The sequence below is a fragment of the Odocoileus virginianus genome, chromosome 9 (assembly GCF_023699985.2).
Source record: "Odocoileus virginianus isolate 20LAN1187 ecotype Illinois chromosome 9, Ovbor_1.2, whole genome shotgun sequence".
Taxonomy (NCBI): domain Eukaryota; kingdom Metazoa; phylum Chordata; class Mammalia; order Artiodactyla; family Cervidae; genus Odocoileus; species Odocoileus virginianus.
This window is the reverse complement of record NC_069682.1, coordinates 52,844,869-52,862,728: the sequence shown is the minus strand read 5'-3', so window position 1 is coordinate 52,862,728 and position 17,860 is coordinate 52,844,869. Positions and strand designations below refer to the sequence as shown.

Genomic DNA, 17,860 nt, shown 5'->3' with positions numbered 1-17,860 from the left:
AGTGCACCAGGGATCCGGTCGAGAGGGAGGTGGGAGGGGGGATCGGGATGGGGAATACATGTAAATCCATGGCTAACTCATGTCAATGTATGACAAAAACCACTACAATATTGTAAAGTAATTAGCCTCCAACTAATAAAAATAAATGGAAAAAAAAAAGTGGACATCGTCTTAAAAAAAAAAGGAAGAAAGAAAAGTGGACATCACCTTGCCCACAAAGGTCCATATAGTCAAAGTTACGGTTTTTCCAGTAGTCACGTACGGATGTGAGAGCTGGACCATAAAGAAGGCTGAGCACGGAAGAACTGATGCTTTCTAACTGTGGTGTTGAAGAAGACTTGAGAATCCCTTAGACATAAGATCAAACCAGTCAATCCTAAAGGAAATAAACCCTGAATATTCATTAGGGGACTGATGCTGAAGCTCTAATACTTTGGCCACCTGATGCAAAGAGCCAACTTATTGGAAAAGATCCTGATGCTGGGAAAGATTGAAGGCAGAAGGAGAAGGGGGTGATAGAGGATGAGATGGTTGGATAACATCACCGATTCAATGGACATGAACTTGGGCAAACTCCAGGAGATAGTGAGGGACAGGGAGGCCTGGCATGCTACAGTCCATGGGGTCACAAAGAGTCGGACACAACTTAGCAACTCAACAGTAACAACAAATCAACAGGATGGCCATGCTGATTCGACTACTGGAAATTGAATCTTAGCATCTTTCCATCTAATCAGGACAGAGAACAGATTCCAGGAACCCCAGAACCGATGCAGAATACTCATCCTGAACTTTCTGCTCAGGAGCAGCATGTGTGTTAGTCAGGATCCTGCAGGTAAACACACCCAAGAGGCTAGAGAGAGACACGGAAGAGGAGAGTCATTGTAGGAATTCGTTCATGTAATTATGAGACCAAAGAGGCCCACGGTTCACTAATTCCATACTGAAGCCTGGGGAACACAAGGCCAGGGCTTAACTCAATGCAAAGGCTTGAGGAGGGGCCACAGAGTGACAGTCTTAGTGTGATTCCGAAAGTCCAAAAACCAGAAGGGCCGACGCCCGCAGGCAGGAGCCAGACGTGCAGCTCAGGGAGAGGGTATTCCATCCTTCGTTTCCATGTTCTATTTGGGTATCAGGAGACCGTGTGATTCTCACCCACGCTGGGAAGGGCACCTCCTTGCTCAGCCTCTGATGCAAATACTCACGTCTCCTGAAAGCCCCTCTCAGACACACCAGAAAGATCCTTTTACCAGCATCTGGGCTGGGCCTCCCTTGGCCCAGGCAAGTTGACACATAGAAGCAACCATCACTCCAGAGAGACTGGGTCACCCAGATGAGGGTACTGTGGGAAGTGAAGGCAGTGATATTAATGATGAGTCCAGGCCAGCATGCACAGGAGGGGACGGTCTCGTGTGAACTGGGGTTTCTGGCACAGAGATGACCGTCCCTGTAGAAACAACTGCCAACTCCAGCAGCAGAAGGAGACCAGGGCCAGGGACTGGGATGAGGGAGAGAGAGCTGGCTCTTGGTGATTTCCCCTCTGGCTTGATCAGAGGGCCAGGCCCCTCGCCCCCCTGGGGCCCCTGGTCCAGCCTGGGGACTGAAGGAGGCTGACAACTTGTCCCTGAAGAATCAGTGTTAAGGGAGGATTTGGAGGGAAATTTTCTGTGTGTAGATGCTGCCAAAGTCTCATGGATTTTTATAACAAAAGTTTTTGTCTCTGTGTGTGCCAGAAGTTCTTCCACATCCTCAGGTCCCCAAGGAGTCAGACATGACAATGACATATGTTCTCCTAGAGACCAAGAAAGGGGCTATGAGACCATCTACATGGCGTAAAACCCAACCACCCTGCAACTTATGGACTAGTCAGGCTGGGGTTCTGGGATCAGGGGTGTATGTGTGTTTAGGTTCTAGACCACTGCAGGGCACACCTTGATTTTCTTCCAATGTGGGTTTCAGTTCACTTCAGTCTCTCAGTCATGTCTGACTCTTTGCGACCCCAAAACTGCAGCAGGCTGGGCTTCCCTGTCCATCACCAACTTTCAGAGCTTGCTCAAACTAATGTCCATAGAGTTGGTGATGCCACCCAACCCTCTTATCCTCTGTCATCCCCTTCTCCTCCTGCCTTCAATCTTTCCCAGCATCGGGGTCTTTTCCAGTGAGTCAACTCTTTGCATCAGGTGGCCAAAGAACTGGAGCTTCAGCTTCAGTATCAGTCTTTCCAATGAACATTCAGGACTGATTTCCTTTAGGATTGACTGGTTTGATCTCCTTGAAGTGCAAGAGACTCTTGAGTCTTCTCCAACACCACAGTTCAAAAGCATCAGTTCTTTGGTGCTAAACTTTTTTTATGGTCCAGTTCTCACATCCATACACAACTACTGGAAAAACAATAGCTTTGACTAGATGGACCTTTGTTGTCAGTTATGTCTCTGCATTTTAGTATGCTGTCTAGGTTTGTCATAGCTTTTCTTCCAAGGAGAAAGAATCTTTTAATTTCATGGCTGCAGTCACCATCTGCAGTGATTTTGGAGCCCAAGAAAATAAAGTCTGTCATTATTTCCATTGTTTCCCCTCTATTTGCCATGAAGTTATGGGACTGGATGCCATGATTTTCGGTTTTTGAATGTGAGTTTTAAGCCAGCTTTTTCATTCTCCTCTTTCACTTTCATCAAGAGGCTCTTTAGTTCCTCTTAGCTTTCTTTCTACCATAAGGGTGGTGTCATCTGCATATCTGAGGTTATTGATATTTCTCCCGGAAATCTTGATTCTAGCTTGTGCTTCACCCAGCCCCGCATTTCGAATGATATACTTTGTATGTAAGTTAAATAAGCAGGGTGACAATATACAGCCTTGACGTACTCCTTTCCCAATTTGGAACCAGTCCACTGTTCCATGTCCGATTCTAACTGCTGCTTCTTGACCTGCATACAGATTTCTCAGGAGGCAGGTCTAGTGGTCTGGTATTCCCATCTCTTTAAGAATTTTCCACAATTTGTTGTGATCCACACAGTCAAAGGCTTTAGTGTAGTCAATAAAGTAGAAATGGATGTTTTTCTGGAACTCTCTTGCTTTTTCTATGATCCAGCAGATGTTGGCAATTTGATCTGTGGTTCCTCTGCCTTTTCTAAATCCAGCTTGAACATCTGGAAGTTCTTGGTTTAGACATTAAGAATCTCTGTTTGGAGGGAAAACAGATTCTCAGTGGCCAGGAGAGAAACACATGCACACGCACACACGCATACACACGCACACACATGCATACACACACACGTGCGTGCACGCACACACACCCCCACACGCATGCACATGCACACACGTGCACACGCACGCGCGTGCACACACACGCACACACATCCTATGATCCCACAACCCTAGCCTGACTTGTTCATAAGCGGCAGAGTCGTTGGGTTTTACAGCCATGTAAATGGTCTCACAGCCCCTTCCCAGATCTCAGGGGGAATGTGTGTCATCGCTCTGACTGACTCCTTGGGGACATGAGGATGTGGAGGAATTCCTGGCACACACAGAGACAATGAACTTGGACAAGCACTGCTTTGGGACTGTGTGTGCATGTATTGAGGGGAGGCTGCTCGATGCCTGGACCTGCTGCCCAACCTGCAGATGCAACGCGGTGTCCTTAGCGAGTGCTCTGCTAAGAGCTGCAGAATAATGACAGCGGAGCAGTGAACCACGGGTGGCCCCTCCGAGCGTGCTGCGGCTGTGCTCAGCCACAGTCCTGTCCGACTCTCCGGCCCACGGACTGTAGCCCACCACTCTCCTCCCAGGACTGGGATTCTCCAGGCAAGGATGCTGGACTGGGTTGCTGTGCCCTCCTCCTGAGGATCTTCCTAACGCAGGGATGGAACCCGTGTCTCTTGCGTCTCTTGCATTGGCAAATGGGTCCTTTACCACTAATGCCACCTTGGTAACTGCCCAGGTCACACACCCTGGAGCAGCTCTGGTCACAGCCAAGCTGCCCCACTTATCTCTGACACGTGGCTCGGAACAGCACGGCCTAGCACAGATCTTTAGAAGCGAGAGGAACTGGCCCAGAGCGCAGTGTTCTGGGCCAGCACTTGGGTCCTCTCGTGTCCCACCCCTCCCCCAAGTGATTGGAGCACCTCCCTCTCCCCCATCTCAGATCCTGAGGGTCAGGTGAGCAGATCCTACCCCATCTCCATCCCTTCCCCTGGGCCACCAGTCCTGGCCAATCAGTACCTTCCATTCCCTGGGGATAACAGTTGGTTCAGAGGCAGTCCCTGGCCATGGGTGTAAGACCAGCTATGGGACTCATGTGGAGGAGAACGAAGGTCTCTTGATATGAACTCTTGGATCCAGCTGTGCCCCCTTGAATCCTCCTCCTAGACTCTCGTAAGCTCATGCATCCCCTTTCTGCTCCAGCCTGATGCTCTTGGATTTTGGCCCCTTGGAGTTGAGTGAGTGGGCTCCAGTGTGGGGCTGGATGGCTGGGCCAAGTGGATGCCCATTTGTCATGGCTGGAGGGAGCCCCAGCTGCCCCACCCCTCTTAGCCCTGGCCTGTCCCAGACCCCATCAGCAGGGGCTCCAGCTGCCCCTCCTCTGTTCCATGGTCCAGACACATTCATGGACATTCCGGGACCTTCCACTGCTACAGTCTGTGGGAGGTCCTAGGGCGTCTGTCCACTTTACCAGGCAGAGGCTATTGTGGAGGACCTACTGCCAGCCTCCTGGGGCTCTGGTCTAAATCAGTACCTCTATGGGCCCTTGTGGACGGGAGATGCTGCACAGAGGACCAGGCTTAAGGGGCCTTCAGGGGCCTGGGAGAGGGCTGCTGGGGTCGTAGGACTCTGGGCTCCTCACAGGGCCTGACCAGCCTGTATTCAGCTTCAGAACTGCCTACAAGTAATGTGGTCCATGGCCAGGAGCGTGGGTCCTGGAGCCCAGCTCCCAGGCTTGAGTCTGGTCATCCAGGCATTAGCCGTGGGGCCTCAGTAACCTCTGTGAGCTTCCGCTTCCTGATTTGTAAGAGGGGATAAGTCGTAATCCCTTCTTTGGATTGTTGTGAAGATTAACTGGGATAAAGTGTTTAGCACAGCTGGCTGTAGGAAGTGTTCCATAAATGTGAGTGATTGTCACACTTTCCCCCGCCACTCCATCACATGCTCTCCTGAAAGAAACTGCTCAGCCCCCGAGAGACCAGAGATCCATCCCCAGGCCACAGCAGCTGGTATGGGGTGTGTGCTGGCCTCAAATGAGGCTGGTCAGCTTCACTCCCAGCCATGCAGGTTGGGTAAGACCACACGGTCCCGTCCTGTGGTCTGGCGTGATGTCACCTGGAAAGAGATGCGAGGTGTTGAAGGCATTGGTCTGCGGACAGGCAGGGGAGCCCAGGAGCTGAGAGGGAGGGAGAGGGAAGGACAGAAGGACAGAGGGAGGGGTGGAAGGACTGAGAGGCAGGGAGGGAGGAGAGAGAAGGGTATTGAGAGAGGGAGACCTGTCCTAGTACCTTTACTTTTTTTTTTTTAAATGACAGCTTTACTATTTTATTGTCAATTCCTATCAACAATATACAAAGCTTGCAATTTCTCTACATCCTCACCAATCCTTGCTATTTATTTTTATGTTATGGTAGCCATCCTAATGGGTGAGAAATGATGTCTCATTATAGATTTGGTTTGTATTTCCCTGATGATGCTGAACACCTTTTCACCTGCTTACTGGCCATTGTAAATCTTCGTTGAAGAAATGTTTGTTTAGTGAAATCCTTTGCCCATTTTTTAATTAGGTTGTTTGATTTTGGTTTTGAATATTAGGAGTTCTCTATGTGTTCTGAATATTAACCCCTTATCAGATGTATAATTTGGAAATATTTTCTCCCATTCTGTGGATTTCCCAAAGTACACCTTTGACTTGTGATTACAATAAACATCTTTCTACTTACTCTCTCTTTCTAATGAATTCTTTCCCACCAAGGATGAGCTGGAAAGGAGATCGCAGGGAGTGTGATTGTAAATTCTAACCCTACGTGGGACTGCCTTCAGGCATAGCTGGATCCAGGTGCTCAGCCCTGGCACCTCTGGAATCCTCCCCCTTCTCTGTCTTTTCAGTTCTGAAGCATGTAATGGCTCTCAGAATCCCTGATCTCAGAATCAGGGCCTGTGGATTAAAAGTGTTTCTCTCCCCACCCAGTGAAAGTCTCAAGAGTGCCTCCCTGAACGAACTTTCCTGATCATCGAGGTCAGATAGATAGCCTTTGCTGATTGGTTAGACTGGGTCGTGAGCCCACCCCTGGCATTTGGGAGGGAGGGAACTTGGCTCCACCAGCCTTGGGGAGGAAGCTGCCCAGAGGCAAATGGAATTTTTTTTTTCTTTTTACTAACAGAGAAAGACAGAGGCTGCAAAACACATGCTCACTGACCCTGAGTGGGCCTGGGAAGGCAGTGACTAGGGTCAACACCTGTCCCCTGGAAGACCAGCCCAGCGTGGGTGGGGCAGGTATGTGGGTATCTGACTGCACAATGCCCAAAAGAAAGTGAAAGTGAAAGTGAAGTCGTGTCAACTCCTTGTGACCCCATGGACTGTAGCCTGCTAGACTTCTCCATCCATGGGATTCTCCAGGCAAGAATACTGGAGTGGGTTGCCATTTCCTTCTCCAGGGGATCTTCCTGACACAGGGCTCAAACCCGGGTCTCCCACACTGCAGGCAGACTCTTTACCGTCTGAGCCACCAGGTGCCCACCAGAAGGTGCACTCCATGCTGGGGGCACGGACACAGGAGAACCGAGTGCGTAGGGAGGAGAAGCAGGGAGGCTGAAGTGCAGAGGCAGTGCTTAGACTGAGTCTTATAGAATGAATAGGAGTTCATCAGGGTGTGCCCAAGGGGGTGTGGCAGAGAGCAAGGGCACTCAGATGTCAACTGGGAGTTGAATCCTGATGCTCTCTCTTCCTAACTTCCTAGGGAAAGCTCCCCCATTTCTCTAAGACTCAGTTTCCTCCTCTAAAAATAGAGGGTGATTGTTGTGCTCTCCTACAAGAGCTAGTAGATAAAGCGATAGATTTGACAAGGTGTCTGCTCTCCCGGAACTCGTATTTTCTCATCTGTAAAGTGGGGAATTGATGTTTCCAAACTGTGGTGCTGGAGAAGACTCTTGAGAGTCCCATGGACAGCAAGGAGATCAAACCAGTAGATCCTAAAGAAAATCAACCCTGAATATTCATTAGAAGGACTGATGCTGAAACTGAAGCTCTAATTTTTTGGCTGCCTAATGCGAAGAGCCAACTCATTGGAAAAGACCCAGATGCTGGGAAAGATTGAAGGCAAGAGGAGAAGGAGATGACAGGATGAGATGGTTGGATGGCGTCACTGACTCAATGAACATAAGTTTAAGCAAACTCTGGGAGATAGTGAAGGACAGGGAAGCCTGGCATGCTGCAGTCCATGGGGTCACAAAGAGTTGGACACAACTTAGCGACTGAACAACAACAGAAGTGGGAATAGTAACTGCAACCTGCTTAAGGGGTTGTCACAAAGAGCAAATGAATATGTGACTATACATCACGGTGCCACATACTGTTAGCTGGTAACTGTTATTATTCTCATGAAGTTCTGAAGATGAGAGTGAGTGGTCTTCCAGTGGAGGAGATGCTGGAAGCAGCCAGTTGTGTGTGCCCCAGGGAGGATGCAGATGGCTGGGACAGCTGGCTCCATCCAGGTGCCTGCAACTGCATTCAAAATCCCCGTGGCTGTGGACCAAGCTTTCCTTTCTGCTGCCCACCCTTCTGCATCTATGAAATGGACCTGCTCATGTTTGCTGCTGGGCCTGAACAGGAGGACCGACCTCTGAGGCCCTGAGCAGAGCTGCACGTAGAAAGCTCTCATGGGGTGGAGGTGACCACCTTTGGGACTCTCAGGACCTATGCCTGTTACACTGAATCAGTCTGATGGCCTTGGTGCTGATGCGGTCCCTGAGCTCATTTCAGGCCAGAGACCCTATTCTTCAGGCCAGAGACCCTAAGGAGGCCCACCACAAAATGAGCAGGGCCTCCTTAGCTTCTCAGGACTGAAGGCTCCCAGGCGCTTGAGAGTGGAGGAAGGGCTGCGACGGGAGGAGAGCTAAGAGGGCCTTGGGAGGGGGGGCCTGGGCATTCAGTTCTCATCAAGCTAAACAGCTATGTTTTATTTTATTAAGAAATATATGTTGTTGTTACCGTTTTAATGAGAAGCTCATTCTGCATTTCACAGCAGTTATACCAAAGGCGGCCAAGGCGCCACCCACATCCGTAGGGTCAGGCCCTGGTGCTGAGCTAGGCTTACTTTCATCTGTCGCCTTCCCCAAGCCCATGAACACTGGGGCTCAGAGAGGTTAAGCGACTCAGTCAGCGTCGCACAGCGGCTCAACTGGGCAACCTCTTTACAAGGCAATTAAGCGAGCGGTACACCTCCGACCCGGATCTCCTTTTAACGTGTCCAGAGCGTCCTGGAACTGAGGTCCAGCATCTCGGGCTGCGGAGCGCGAGGGGTCCCTAGATCAAGGTCACGGCGGCGCCCCCGCGAGGTGGAGGGACTGGCCTCGCGTGGTGGCCCCGCCCCCGGCCCCGCCCCCCGGCCCTCCCGCAGCCCCGACCTCGCCCCGCCCCCGGCCCTCCCGCAACCCCGGGCTCTCTGCGCGGCGCTGGGCTACCCTGTGGACGCCTCCCGGAGCTGCCCTCCGGTGGGATGCGCGGCCGGGGCGGGGGGCACGCCCCCTGGCCGGCGCCCGTGCGCTCGTTGCTGCGCGCCTTCGGGGCTCGGGACGCCGCCGCCACCGCTCGAGGCCCGGCGCAAGGTAAGCGCGCGGCGCGAGGGGCGGGCGCGGGGCTGGGGGCCCGCGGGCCGGGAGCCTGCGTCCTGCCCTTGACCGCTGCGGAGTGGCTCAGATATCCGCTGCGCCCCCAGCACAGAGGTGGCGCCTCCTGGCTCGGGCTGTCCCCGCAGCCAAGGCGGGCGACTCCGTTCCCAAACAACAAGGGCAGGCAGTGGGCTCAGTGGTCCTGAGCGCTGCTGGGGTCGGCCGTCCCGGGATGAGAACGCTTCTATGCTGGCTGCGTGACCCAGTGCTCACGGCACTGGACTTCACTGTGCCTCAGTTTCCGCGTCTGTGAGATGGGGTGCGATCCAACACTTAAGTCTTGGGGCAGTAGCTGGGATCACGTTAAGTAGCGCTTGCCACCCAGTGAGAGTTCCACACGTGTTCCATTGTCCCCCAGGGAGGATCGTGGGCCTCCCTCCACCTGTGCAGGCAGGCGCTGCCAGGGCCCCTGCGGATAGACACCTGCTCCTGGAGCCGGTCCAGCCGCGTTAAAGGGACAGGATCTCCAGAGAGGAGCTAGGGAAGCTGGAAGTGGTGCGGGCTCCCCCTGGGCCAGGGGAGAGGACCTGGAGTGGACAGAGGATTAGATCTCCCCTTGAGGGGGCCAGAGAGCTTTGCCTGGATCCCGTGGAGGATGGTATAGTTGGTGACTAGGCTGAACACTGGGGCAGCCCAAAGAGTTAGTCCAGTGTTCGAATTCTCTGGGGGATCCAACCCCAGCCCTGCCCCTTAGAATCTACTGGAATCTGTATTTTTAAGCAGTGCTCCAGGTGATTTCAGGCTGGTCTGGGAACTCTGGAGTAGAGACACCAGTGACTCTCAATGGGGGCAAGAGTAGGGGGGTTGTCCCCTGAAGCATCTTGTGGGAGAGAAGCCTCGGATGCTGCCAAAGCTCCCCTCTCCCCAACACCCCCCTCCTCGGAAAAGAAAGGAAAAGAATGCTCAGGAGCAGGGCAACCATGCGGAGGCTGGGGAACTTTGAGATACCTGGAGTTATAGGGTCGGGAAGGATGGGATTCTGGGGTTGTTGGGACCAGCGGGCTTCATATGAGAGCCTGTTACATGCCAGACCCTCTGCGGTGCTCTGAAGATGAGAAGCCCACCCAGAAGCTTGGGGGCACCTCCGTGTGGTGAGTGGAGCCCCATCCAGTGGGTGGACGGCCCTTCTGTTGACTCCACACACCATGATTATCAAGCACATGCTAACAGGAGACCTTGTGCAGAGCCCTGGGGTAAGGTGGTGAACGAGAGGGAGGCGCCCTCACCCCGTGACTGCACACAGTGGAGTGTCAGCTTCCTCCCCTGAAAGCAGCCCCCCCAACCCTGGCAATACTTTGGCACTGAGTTTGTAGCGAAGCATTTTGGGGTCAGATTTTGAGAGCAGACCTTTCACATCCTGACCTTCAGCTTGGCAGCGTATTCAGAGCTGTCACAAGTATATGACCTGCCTGTGGACATGATGCAATTCCTGCCCCACATGCTCCTTTCAGTTGTTGGGCATTTTTAAAATAGTTCTATGGCTTCTGCCCGGGCCTTGAAGGATGCTGGGCTCAGCCGCTGCTAACCCACTTTCGCCAAGGAGAAAGCCAACTGAGAGATGGGCCGGCAGATGTTTATATTAATCACTGAAAATGGCTCAGGCCCTGACCTATATGCTGGGGATGCGGCAGAGCAGGGGGTCAGCTTCCTGCCCTCAGGGAGCTTTGATTTTGGTGAGGGGAGCTCAATCTGTCTGCAGAGAAATGTTGGAAGACTGGGGCGGCAGATAGTGGGTGGCGAGGGAGGGTTTTAAGGAGGAATGTTTGGGTGCAGACCTGAATGGGGAGAAGCAGGAGCCGTGTGAGGAGAGGGGGTGAGAGCATTTCTAGCAGGAGGAAAGGCAGAGGCCCTGCTTGGAGTTGGCTTGGTGGAGTTGAAGAAGCTCATGAGGCTGGAAACCCCAGGTGAAGGGAGATGAGGACCTGTGCCTGGCCAGATGGCTGGTGGGCCCTGGACCTGTTGATGAGCGGTGGGGGTTCCACGTGTGCAACCTGAGGCCATTGGTGCACTTTAGCCTCAGAGATGGCATGACCAGCCGGTGGTGTCCTGGGGCACCAGGCTCCTGGTGGGGAGGGGGCCACCTGCAACTGGAGGGAGGACAGAGGTGGTGGAAGTGGGCAGCACAGTGGAGCCTATAGGACCTGCTGAAGCCTTGGGGGTCTAAAATCCAGGATCGCCATAGGTTTTGTGTCTTAAGCCTGGAGGATCGGGGTTCCATCTATGAAGCTGTGGTAGGCTCAGTGGAGGAGTGGGGAGACTGGTCAGGGGGTGAGACGGTTGGGGAGAGGAGGACATATCCAGTTGGACGGGCTTGTTGATGTCTTCAAGGAATGTGCCAAGTAGGCCGCTGCCTGTCCGAGTCTGGAGCTGGGGTGGGCGGGCAGCCTGGAGCCTCCCATCTGAGAGTCCCTGGTGTGGGGCTGAGGCTTTGGGTTTCACTATTGCCTTTCTCTGTTGGTCCAACTGCCAAGTTTCAGAGCGAGGTTCCAGGGACCCAGGGTACAGCTAGGCTGTGCACCCACCACTCTGGGCATTCTGATGGCTGGACCTTGAAGGGGGGTCCTCTCACCCCTGGAACCGGGAGAATTTGTCGGGCTGCCACCTGTAGCTCTGCCCTTTCAGTCTCTGCAGCCGCTTCCCGAGCTTGCTTGGGGGGCGGGTCCTCACTCCCAACCCTGATGGGCTCTTGGACTATTTCTGTGGCCAGCGTGAATTTAGGAACAAGTGAGCTGCTTATTCTTCTGAACTTCAAAGTTGATTTGGAAGCACTGACTCGGACTAGGATATTTCTGCACCAAATTAGCTTTTTTTTTTTAATTTTTGAAGGGAAAAGAGTGATTGATGAGAGCATGGCATGTCCCAGCTGGTGCTCATTACAGGCTGTGGCTTTAGGGGCTGCAGGAGGCACTTGGAAATGTAATGCCCCATCTCCCAGGCTTAGACCAGGGCTCAGAGTTAGGAACCTGAGCTGCTCAACTCTTGAAATTGTCAGGATGACCCCTGTACTTCGGAGGCCTTCCTTTTAGCAAGTGACGAGCAATTCAGGAAGCTGGAGATTCCAAGGCGGGCGATCTGGTAGCTTCAACTAGTGTCCTCTTGCCTGTCTGGGGCGCAGGCTGTGTCACACCACTTGCCCTTGGGAATGGGGGTGGGGGGCTGCACAGGCAAGTCCCAGGCACGGATGGAGCCTGCGTCCCTTCAGTAGCCAGACCTGAGACCCCTCTTCCCCCAGCCCCAGGAAAATCAGCGGGATTGTTACAAGAAGGGACGCCCCTTCCAGGCCCAAGAGCAGGCTCTTATCTAAAACTCAGAAATGAATTGTCCAAGGAGGCACATGTGTTGACAAAGCAAGAGACTTTATTGGGAAGGGGTGCCTGGGCGGAGAGCGGCAGGATAAGGGAACCCAGGAGCACGGCTCTGCCACGAGGCTCACAGTCTCAGGATTTATGGGGATGGGGTTAGTTCCCGGGTTGTCTCTGGCCAGTCACTCTGACTCAGGGTCCTTCCTGGTGGTGAACACATCGCTCAGCCAAGGTGGATTCCAGCAAGGAGGATTCTGGGAGGTTGGTAGGACGTACGGACTGGCAAATCCTCTCTGCTTTGGACCATTCCCAAATTCTTCTGGTTGATGGTAGCTTGTTGGTTCCACGTTCTTGCCCAGGACCGCCTACTGTTAGGATAACATATGAAAGTGGTTATTCTCTTGCCTGGGCAGGTTTCGGTCAGTGTTTCCCCTAATGGAATGACAGCAGGAGGAGAGTCGGTGCTGGGTGTTGCAAACCCCAGCATGTCTCCAGTGCCCCACGCCCAGCAACACGAGAAGCCCACACCTGTGAGCCCCTGACCTGCAGAAGCCCCCTCCCCGCAGGGTCTGGATCACCCTCTGGCCTCAGTCGTCTCTCTTGTGACTGGTGTGCACTGGGAGGCAGGGGCAGGGGTTGCCCCCTCCAGGCAGCAGTAGAAGACCCTGTGAGGGTCTAGCCAAGCTCTTCCCTTCCCTCCTGTCACCTGCCTGGGGCGTTCTCCTGCCACGTATTCTGCATCCAGGCAAAGCGGTGCCTCACCCCCTTAGGGACAGCTGATGAGCTTGGCCAGATTAATTGGTCTTTGGCTTCATTTTTGGTTGAAAGAAAATGAGTGGTCCTCGGGTTTTAGAATGGGTCTGTCTGTTCCTGGTATATACTTGTCAGGTGAATGCCTGCGGTGTTCTAGGCAGGCAACAGGTTTCTTTGGGGGAAAAAATATATAATTACTCAAGTATTTCACGAATGGGCTTTCCAGTTGGTGCAGTGGTAAAGAATCTGCCGGCAGTGCAGGAGGCCCGGGTTTGATCCCTGGATTGGGAAGATCCCCTGGAGGAGGAAATGGCAACTCACTCTAATATTCTTGCCTGGAGAATTCCATGGAGAGAGGAGCCTGGTGGGATACAGTCCATGGGGTCGCAAACTTTCTCCAAGTGGGAAGTGAAAGTGACTCCTTCCTCCCATCCCGGGAGAGAACGCCTGTTACCGTGAATCTTTTCCCACCAGACTGTCTTCATGTGTGTGTGTGTGGGGGGGGGTCTTGATAGAAGCTGTACGGACTGGTTTCCTGTATGTGTTTTAAAGAGATGGTGTCTGAATACAGCCGTCTTGTTCTGAAACTTACTGTCTTCTTTCAGCAGCATGTCTGGGAGGTTTATCTGGGTTTGCAGTCTTCCTATTTGATTTAGGATATTCCACCACTTGAGACCTTTCTGTGGCTGCTGCCCATGGAGGGCATCCTCAGTCCCTTTTGTTACAGGCTGTGTCTCTCTGAGCATCTTCCCCGTGTACTTGTACACAAGTTTGTCTTCAGGTCTTGTTATAAGGTGTGGAATTTCTGGGGCATAGAAGGAGCCTGTTGTAAATTTCTCTTGCTTTAGCGACATTTTTTCCCAGAGTGGCTATATCACTCCCAACTGCAGTGTCTGAAAAGTTCTCTTGTTCAGTTTCTTAAATATTGTCAATCCCTATGCAGAAGAGTGGGGCTTCCTTGGTTTCATTTGTATTCTCTCGATTTCGGGAGAAGGTTTTTCTCATGTTAATTGGCCATGTGGATTCACTTTTTGTGAGTTGCTTCTTCTCTGTGGGGTTTATTTCTTTTTGTAATTGGTGTCTTGAGAGAGCTGTGTGTATTCTGGGTTCTAATCCTCTGTTTGCTTGCAGAGATTTTTGCTCTCCCTGTGGCTTGGCTTTTAATTCTGTTTATTGTGTCTTTGGTTGAGTAGAAGTTTTTAGTTTGCTCTTTAAAGGTATAATTGACATATAACATGTGAATTTTAGGTATGTGATATAATGATTCACTGTTTGTATATATTGCAAAATGACCACCACAGTGAGTCTGGTTAGTGTTCATTATGACAAATAGTTATAATTTGTGTGTGTGTGTGTGTAATGAGAATGTTTATGATCTGCACTCTTAGCAACTTTCAAACCTACAATGTACTTCTGTCATCACCAAGCTACATATTTCATCTCCATGTTTTCAGCTTTGATGTAGTCAAGTTTATTCAGCTTTTTCTTTACATCTTTGCTTTTTGTGTCTTCTTTAAGAAGTCTCTTTCTGCCTCAAATTTAGAGTGAACATCTTGTCCCAGTTTGCCCAGGATGGTCCTGGTTTTAGTGCTGAAACTCCCATATCCTGAGAACCGCTGAGTCCTGGGCAAACCAGGATGATTGATCCATCATGAACACCTCCACCCCTGTTTCCTTTTAACGAGTGTATAGCTTTTTTCTTTACATTTGTTTCTAATCTACTATAATATACTTCTGTGAATAGTTGAGGTAGAATACAGATTTTTTTTATACTGAAGTACAGTCAACTGACAATGTTGTGTTTGGTTCAGGTGTAGAGTATAGTGACTCAGTTACACTTGTCAATAGATGGATATATTTCAGGTACTTTTCCATTTCCCAATATTATAAGATATTAACTGTAGTTGCCTGTGTTATACAGTAGGTCCTTGTTGCTCACCTATTTTATATATAGTAGTGTGTATCTATTAATCCAAAACTCTTGATTTATTTCTCCTGAATGCAGATTTTTAATAGGGATTCCAGGAGTCAAAATGTTTAACTCAAGGAGTGATTGGTTCTGATGGAAAGGTCCAGCCACAAGTTAGCAGAGTGAGAAAAGGTTGCCTGTGGGAGGGGAGTGGACACGTGACCACGAGACAGCCTGTGTCTCCTGAACCTTAAACTGAAGCAGGCTTGGGACAAGAGTTTGCTTTCTGATTTGATAACTTATATGGTTTTATTGATATAATTAATACTTCATTTTGCATTTAAGAAACCCCGTTTACCCAGAGAACTTCCCTGGTGGCTCAGATCATAAAGAATCTGCCTGCAATGCAGGAGACCTGGGTTCAATCCTTGGATTGGGAAGATCCCCTGGAGAAGGAAATGACAACCCACTGCAGTATTCTTGTCTGGAGAATTCCATGGCCAGAAGAGGCTGGCAGGCTACAGTCCACGGGGTTGCAAAGAGGCAGACACGACTGAACGACTGACACTTTCGCTTTTACCCAGAAACACCAGCCCACAGGGTCAGGTGTTTGGAGGATCCCAGGTGCCCCTCTTTGCTGTTCTGCTGCTTCCAAAGGCTGAACCTGCCCCCTGCCCCCAGACCGGAAGGAGCCCCTCCCTGTGTGCCCGCGCAGACATGCATCTCAAGACTTAATAAACCCAGGGCACTGGGTCCCCAGACCCCTCCTCCGTTTGAGCTTCATTAAGGCAACCTGCTGCCTTTGAGATTCCTACTGAATACAGTTGCAGTTTATTTTAAGGAAGAGCAGTAGCAGCACTGTATACCCCTTGCATAAGACTCCTCCCAGCTGGACTTGGGTGTTCACTGGGGCTACGGTGACCAGAGGGGCCTGCAGCTCCCGGAGACCCCATACCACAGCCCCCTGTTCACTCCCTTGTTAGCGCTCCGTCCTCCGTGGCCAGTGTGGACTGGTCCTGCAGCGATCTGTTCGCTGCTCTGGGCACACCCATGTCCTGCCACACACATGGCAGGTGGCCTTCCTGAGTGCATGGACAGCAGGCGAGGCCTGGGAAATCCTGCCTTTTCTCAGCTCCTGGAGAGAGCTGCCCTTGGGCTCTAGAAGCTTCTTCCTTTGGGCAGCATCTTCTCTTACATGGAGCCTCTGCCTTCTCCCCAGAGGAGACCCATGTAGCAGAAAAATCCCCCAGTTTGGCATTGATTTCTCTCCAGAGTTACAGGAAGCAGCTCGTAGCATCTCTGTTTAAATCTGCCCCGTTCTTCTGAAAGCACATCATATTGATAGGCTGTTTCCAAATAGTCACATACCCTTGCTGTAGAAAACTTAAAGCGCGTGAGTGGAGACCCGCCTGGGCCCTCTCCTCCAATACTGACCCCTTGTACTTTATATAGGTACAGACAGGCACCCTTGGCAGTCACCTCCTTCCCAAGCTCCTAATTTATTACACTTACTCTTAATTTAGAAGCTCCTATCAAAGCGTGTACCTTACCCGCTTCCCTGTCCATCTGTGTCCCATTCTGTTACCGGCAGGTCTCCTGGAAGCCGGGCAGGCACCCTCCTACCTGCACTGTGTGCATTTGGATAGTGGGGCCAGTGCCGCTGACCCGCAGGGCAAGGACCAGAAATAGACCCTGCCCTCAATGAGGTCTCTGGTACAAATGAAGGACTGCCTCTCTTTCCACTTAAGAGTGCCAGAACATCTGTGTGAAGAGAATGTTATCTTTCATCTGTGGCTACATTTCTTTTAATTCTTACACACTCAGATAATGAGGATGCTGGCACAGGTGAGGCTTGTTGCAAATTTCTATTTTTACTTTAATCGCTTTGCTGTCTGGACTTTTTCCTGTGAAAAAGTGAGTGTCTGACTTCTTGTGACCCTGTGCACTGTAGCCCGCCAGGCCCCTCTGTCCATGGAATTCTCCAGCCAAGAATATTGGAGTGGGTTGCCTTTCTCTTCTCTAGGGGATCTTCCTGACCCAGGGATCAAATCCAGGTCCCCTGCATCATAGGCAGACTGAGCCACCTGAGAAGCCCCTTTTTCCTATAAGCCACAGTAAAAACTCACGGTAAACTAGCTTCAATATTTTACCTCTTGATTAAACATTGGGATGATAAAAATTAAGAGGGGGTATTCTTTCATTTATGGAACAGACTGATTTCTAATTTGGAGAATTATGGTGAAAGTGACAAATATTTGGTAATAGTCATTTGTGTTGGGTCTGCATGGGAGTCACCACAGTGGCAGAGGCCAGCTTGAAGCCTCCTTTGTGGGAACAGAGATGATCCAGCAGCCAGGGCCAGACCTGTCCTTAGCTCTTCCCCTTTGTCTGATGTCTCTATGGGAGGTGTGACCCCACTTGACAGATGAGGAAAACCAAGGCTCAGAGAGATGGAGTAAGTAGCCCAAGGTCACACAGCTGCTGGAGCTGCACCTGAACCTGGGTGGTCAGCTTTGGCAGCCTCTGGATTCTTAGCCTTTGCTCTCCTGCCTCAGGATTTATGCTCTCTGCCTTTTACCCTGGAAGACAAGGCTTGTTCTTGGTGCCTCTTGCGGGGGCAGGGGGGCAGTCCTTTCTGGGTGCCCCAACTCTGGCTGCACCTGGGAGATGCCTGATTTGGATGCAAGGTGACTGGTGGTAGGAGAGAGCCCTGCCCCTCAGGTGGGTGTCTGTGCCCCGCAGGTGGGATGCCAGGATGGTTCTCTCCCCCAGTCTTCCTGCATAGGTCATACCTTTCATTTGAGTCTTGGGTTGACCTTGGATGTACACACATCCCTCTTTGCAGATGGTCTATGCGGGGTCACCCAGGGTCGTGCAGCAGTGGGACAAGGACCCTTGGAGACCTGCATGACCTTCCCCTCTGACCCCATTTGACCTTCCCCTCTGAACCTCGCCTTCCTTGTGGCTAGAGGATGACACCAGGACTGTAGGCCTCAGACACTCAGGAGGATGGATGGGAGGATGT

At 51.5% G+C, this 17,860-nt stretch overlaps 1 protein-coding gene across 1 annotated transcript in view; it reads left to right on the top strand.

The window, feature by feature from the left end:
* Positions 1-8,649: 8,649 nt before the first annotated feature.
* PHACTR3 (phosphatase and actin regulator 3) overlaps positions 8,650-17,860 on the top strand; it is a 208,873-nt gene continuing 199,662 nt past the window's right edge. Inside the window, exon 1 of the mRNA XM_070472452.1 lies at positions 8,650-8,808. Coding sequence (XP_070328553.1) covers positions 8,700-8,808 — 109 coding nt within the window. The 5' untranslated portion in view covers positions 8,650-8,699. The remainder of the gene's footprint in view (positions 8,809-17,860) is intronic.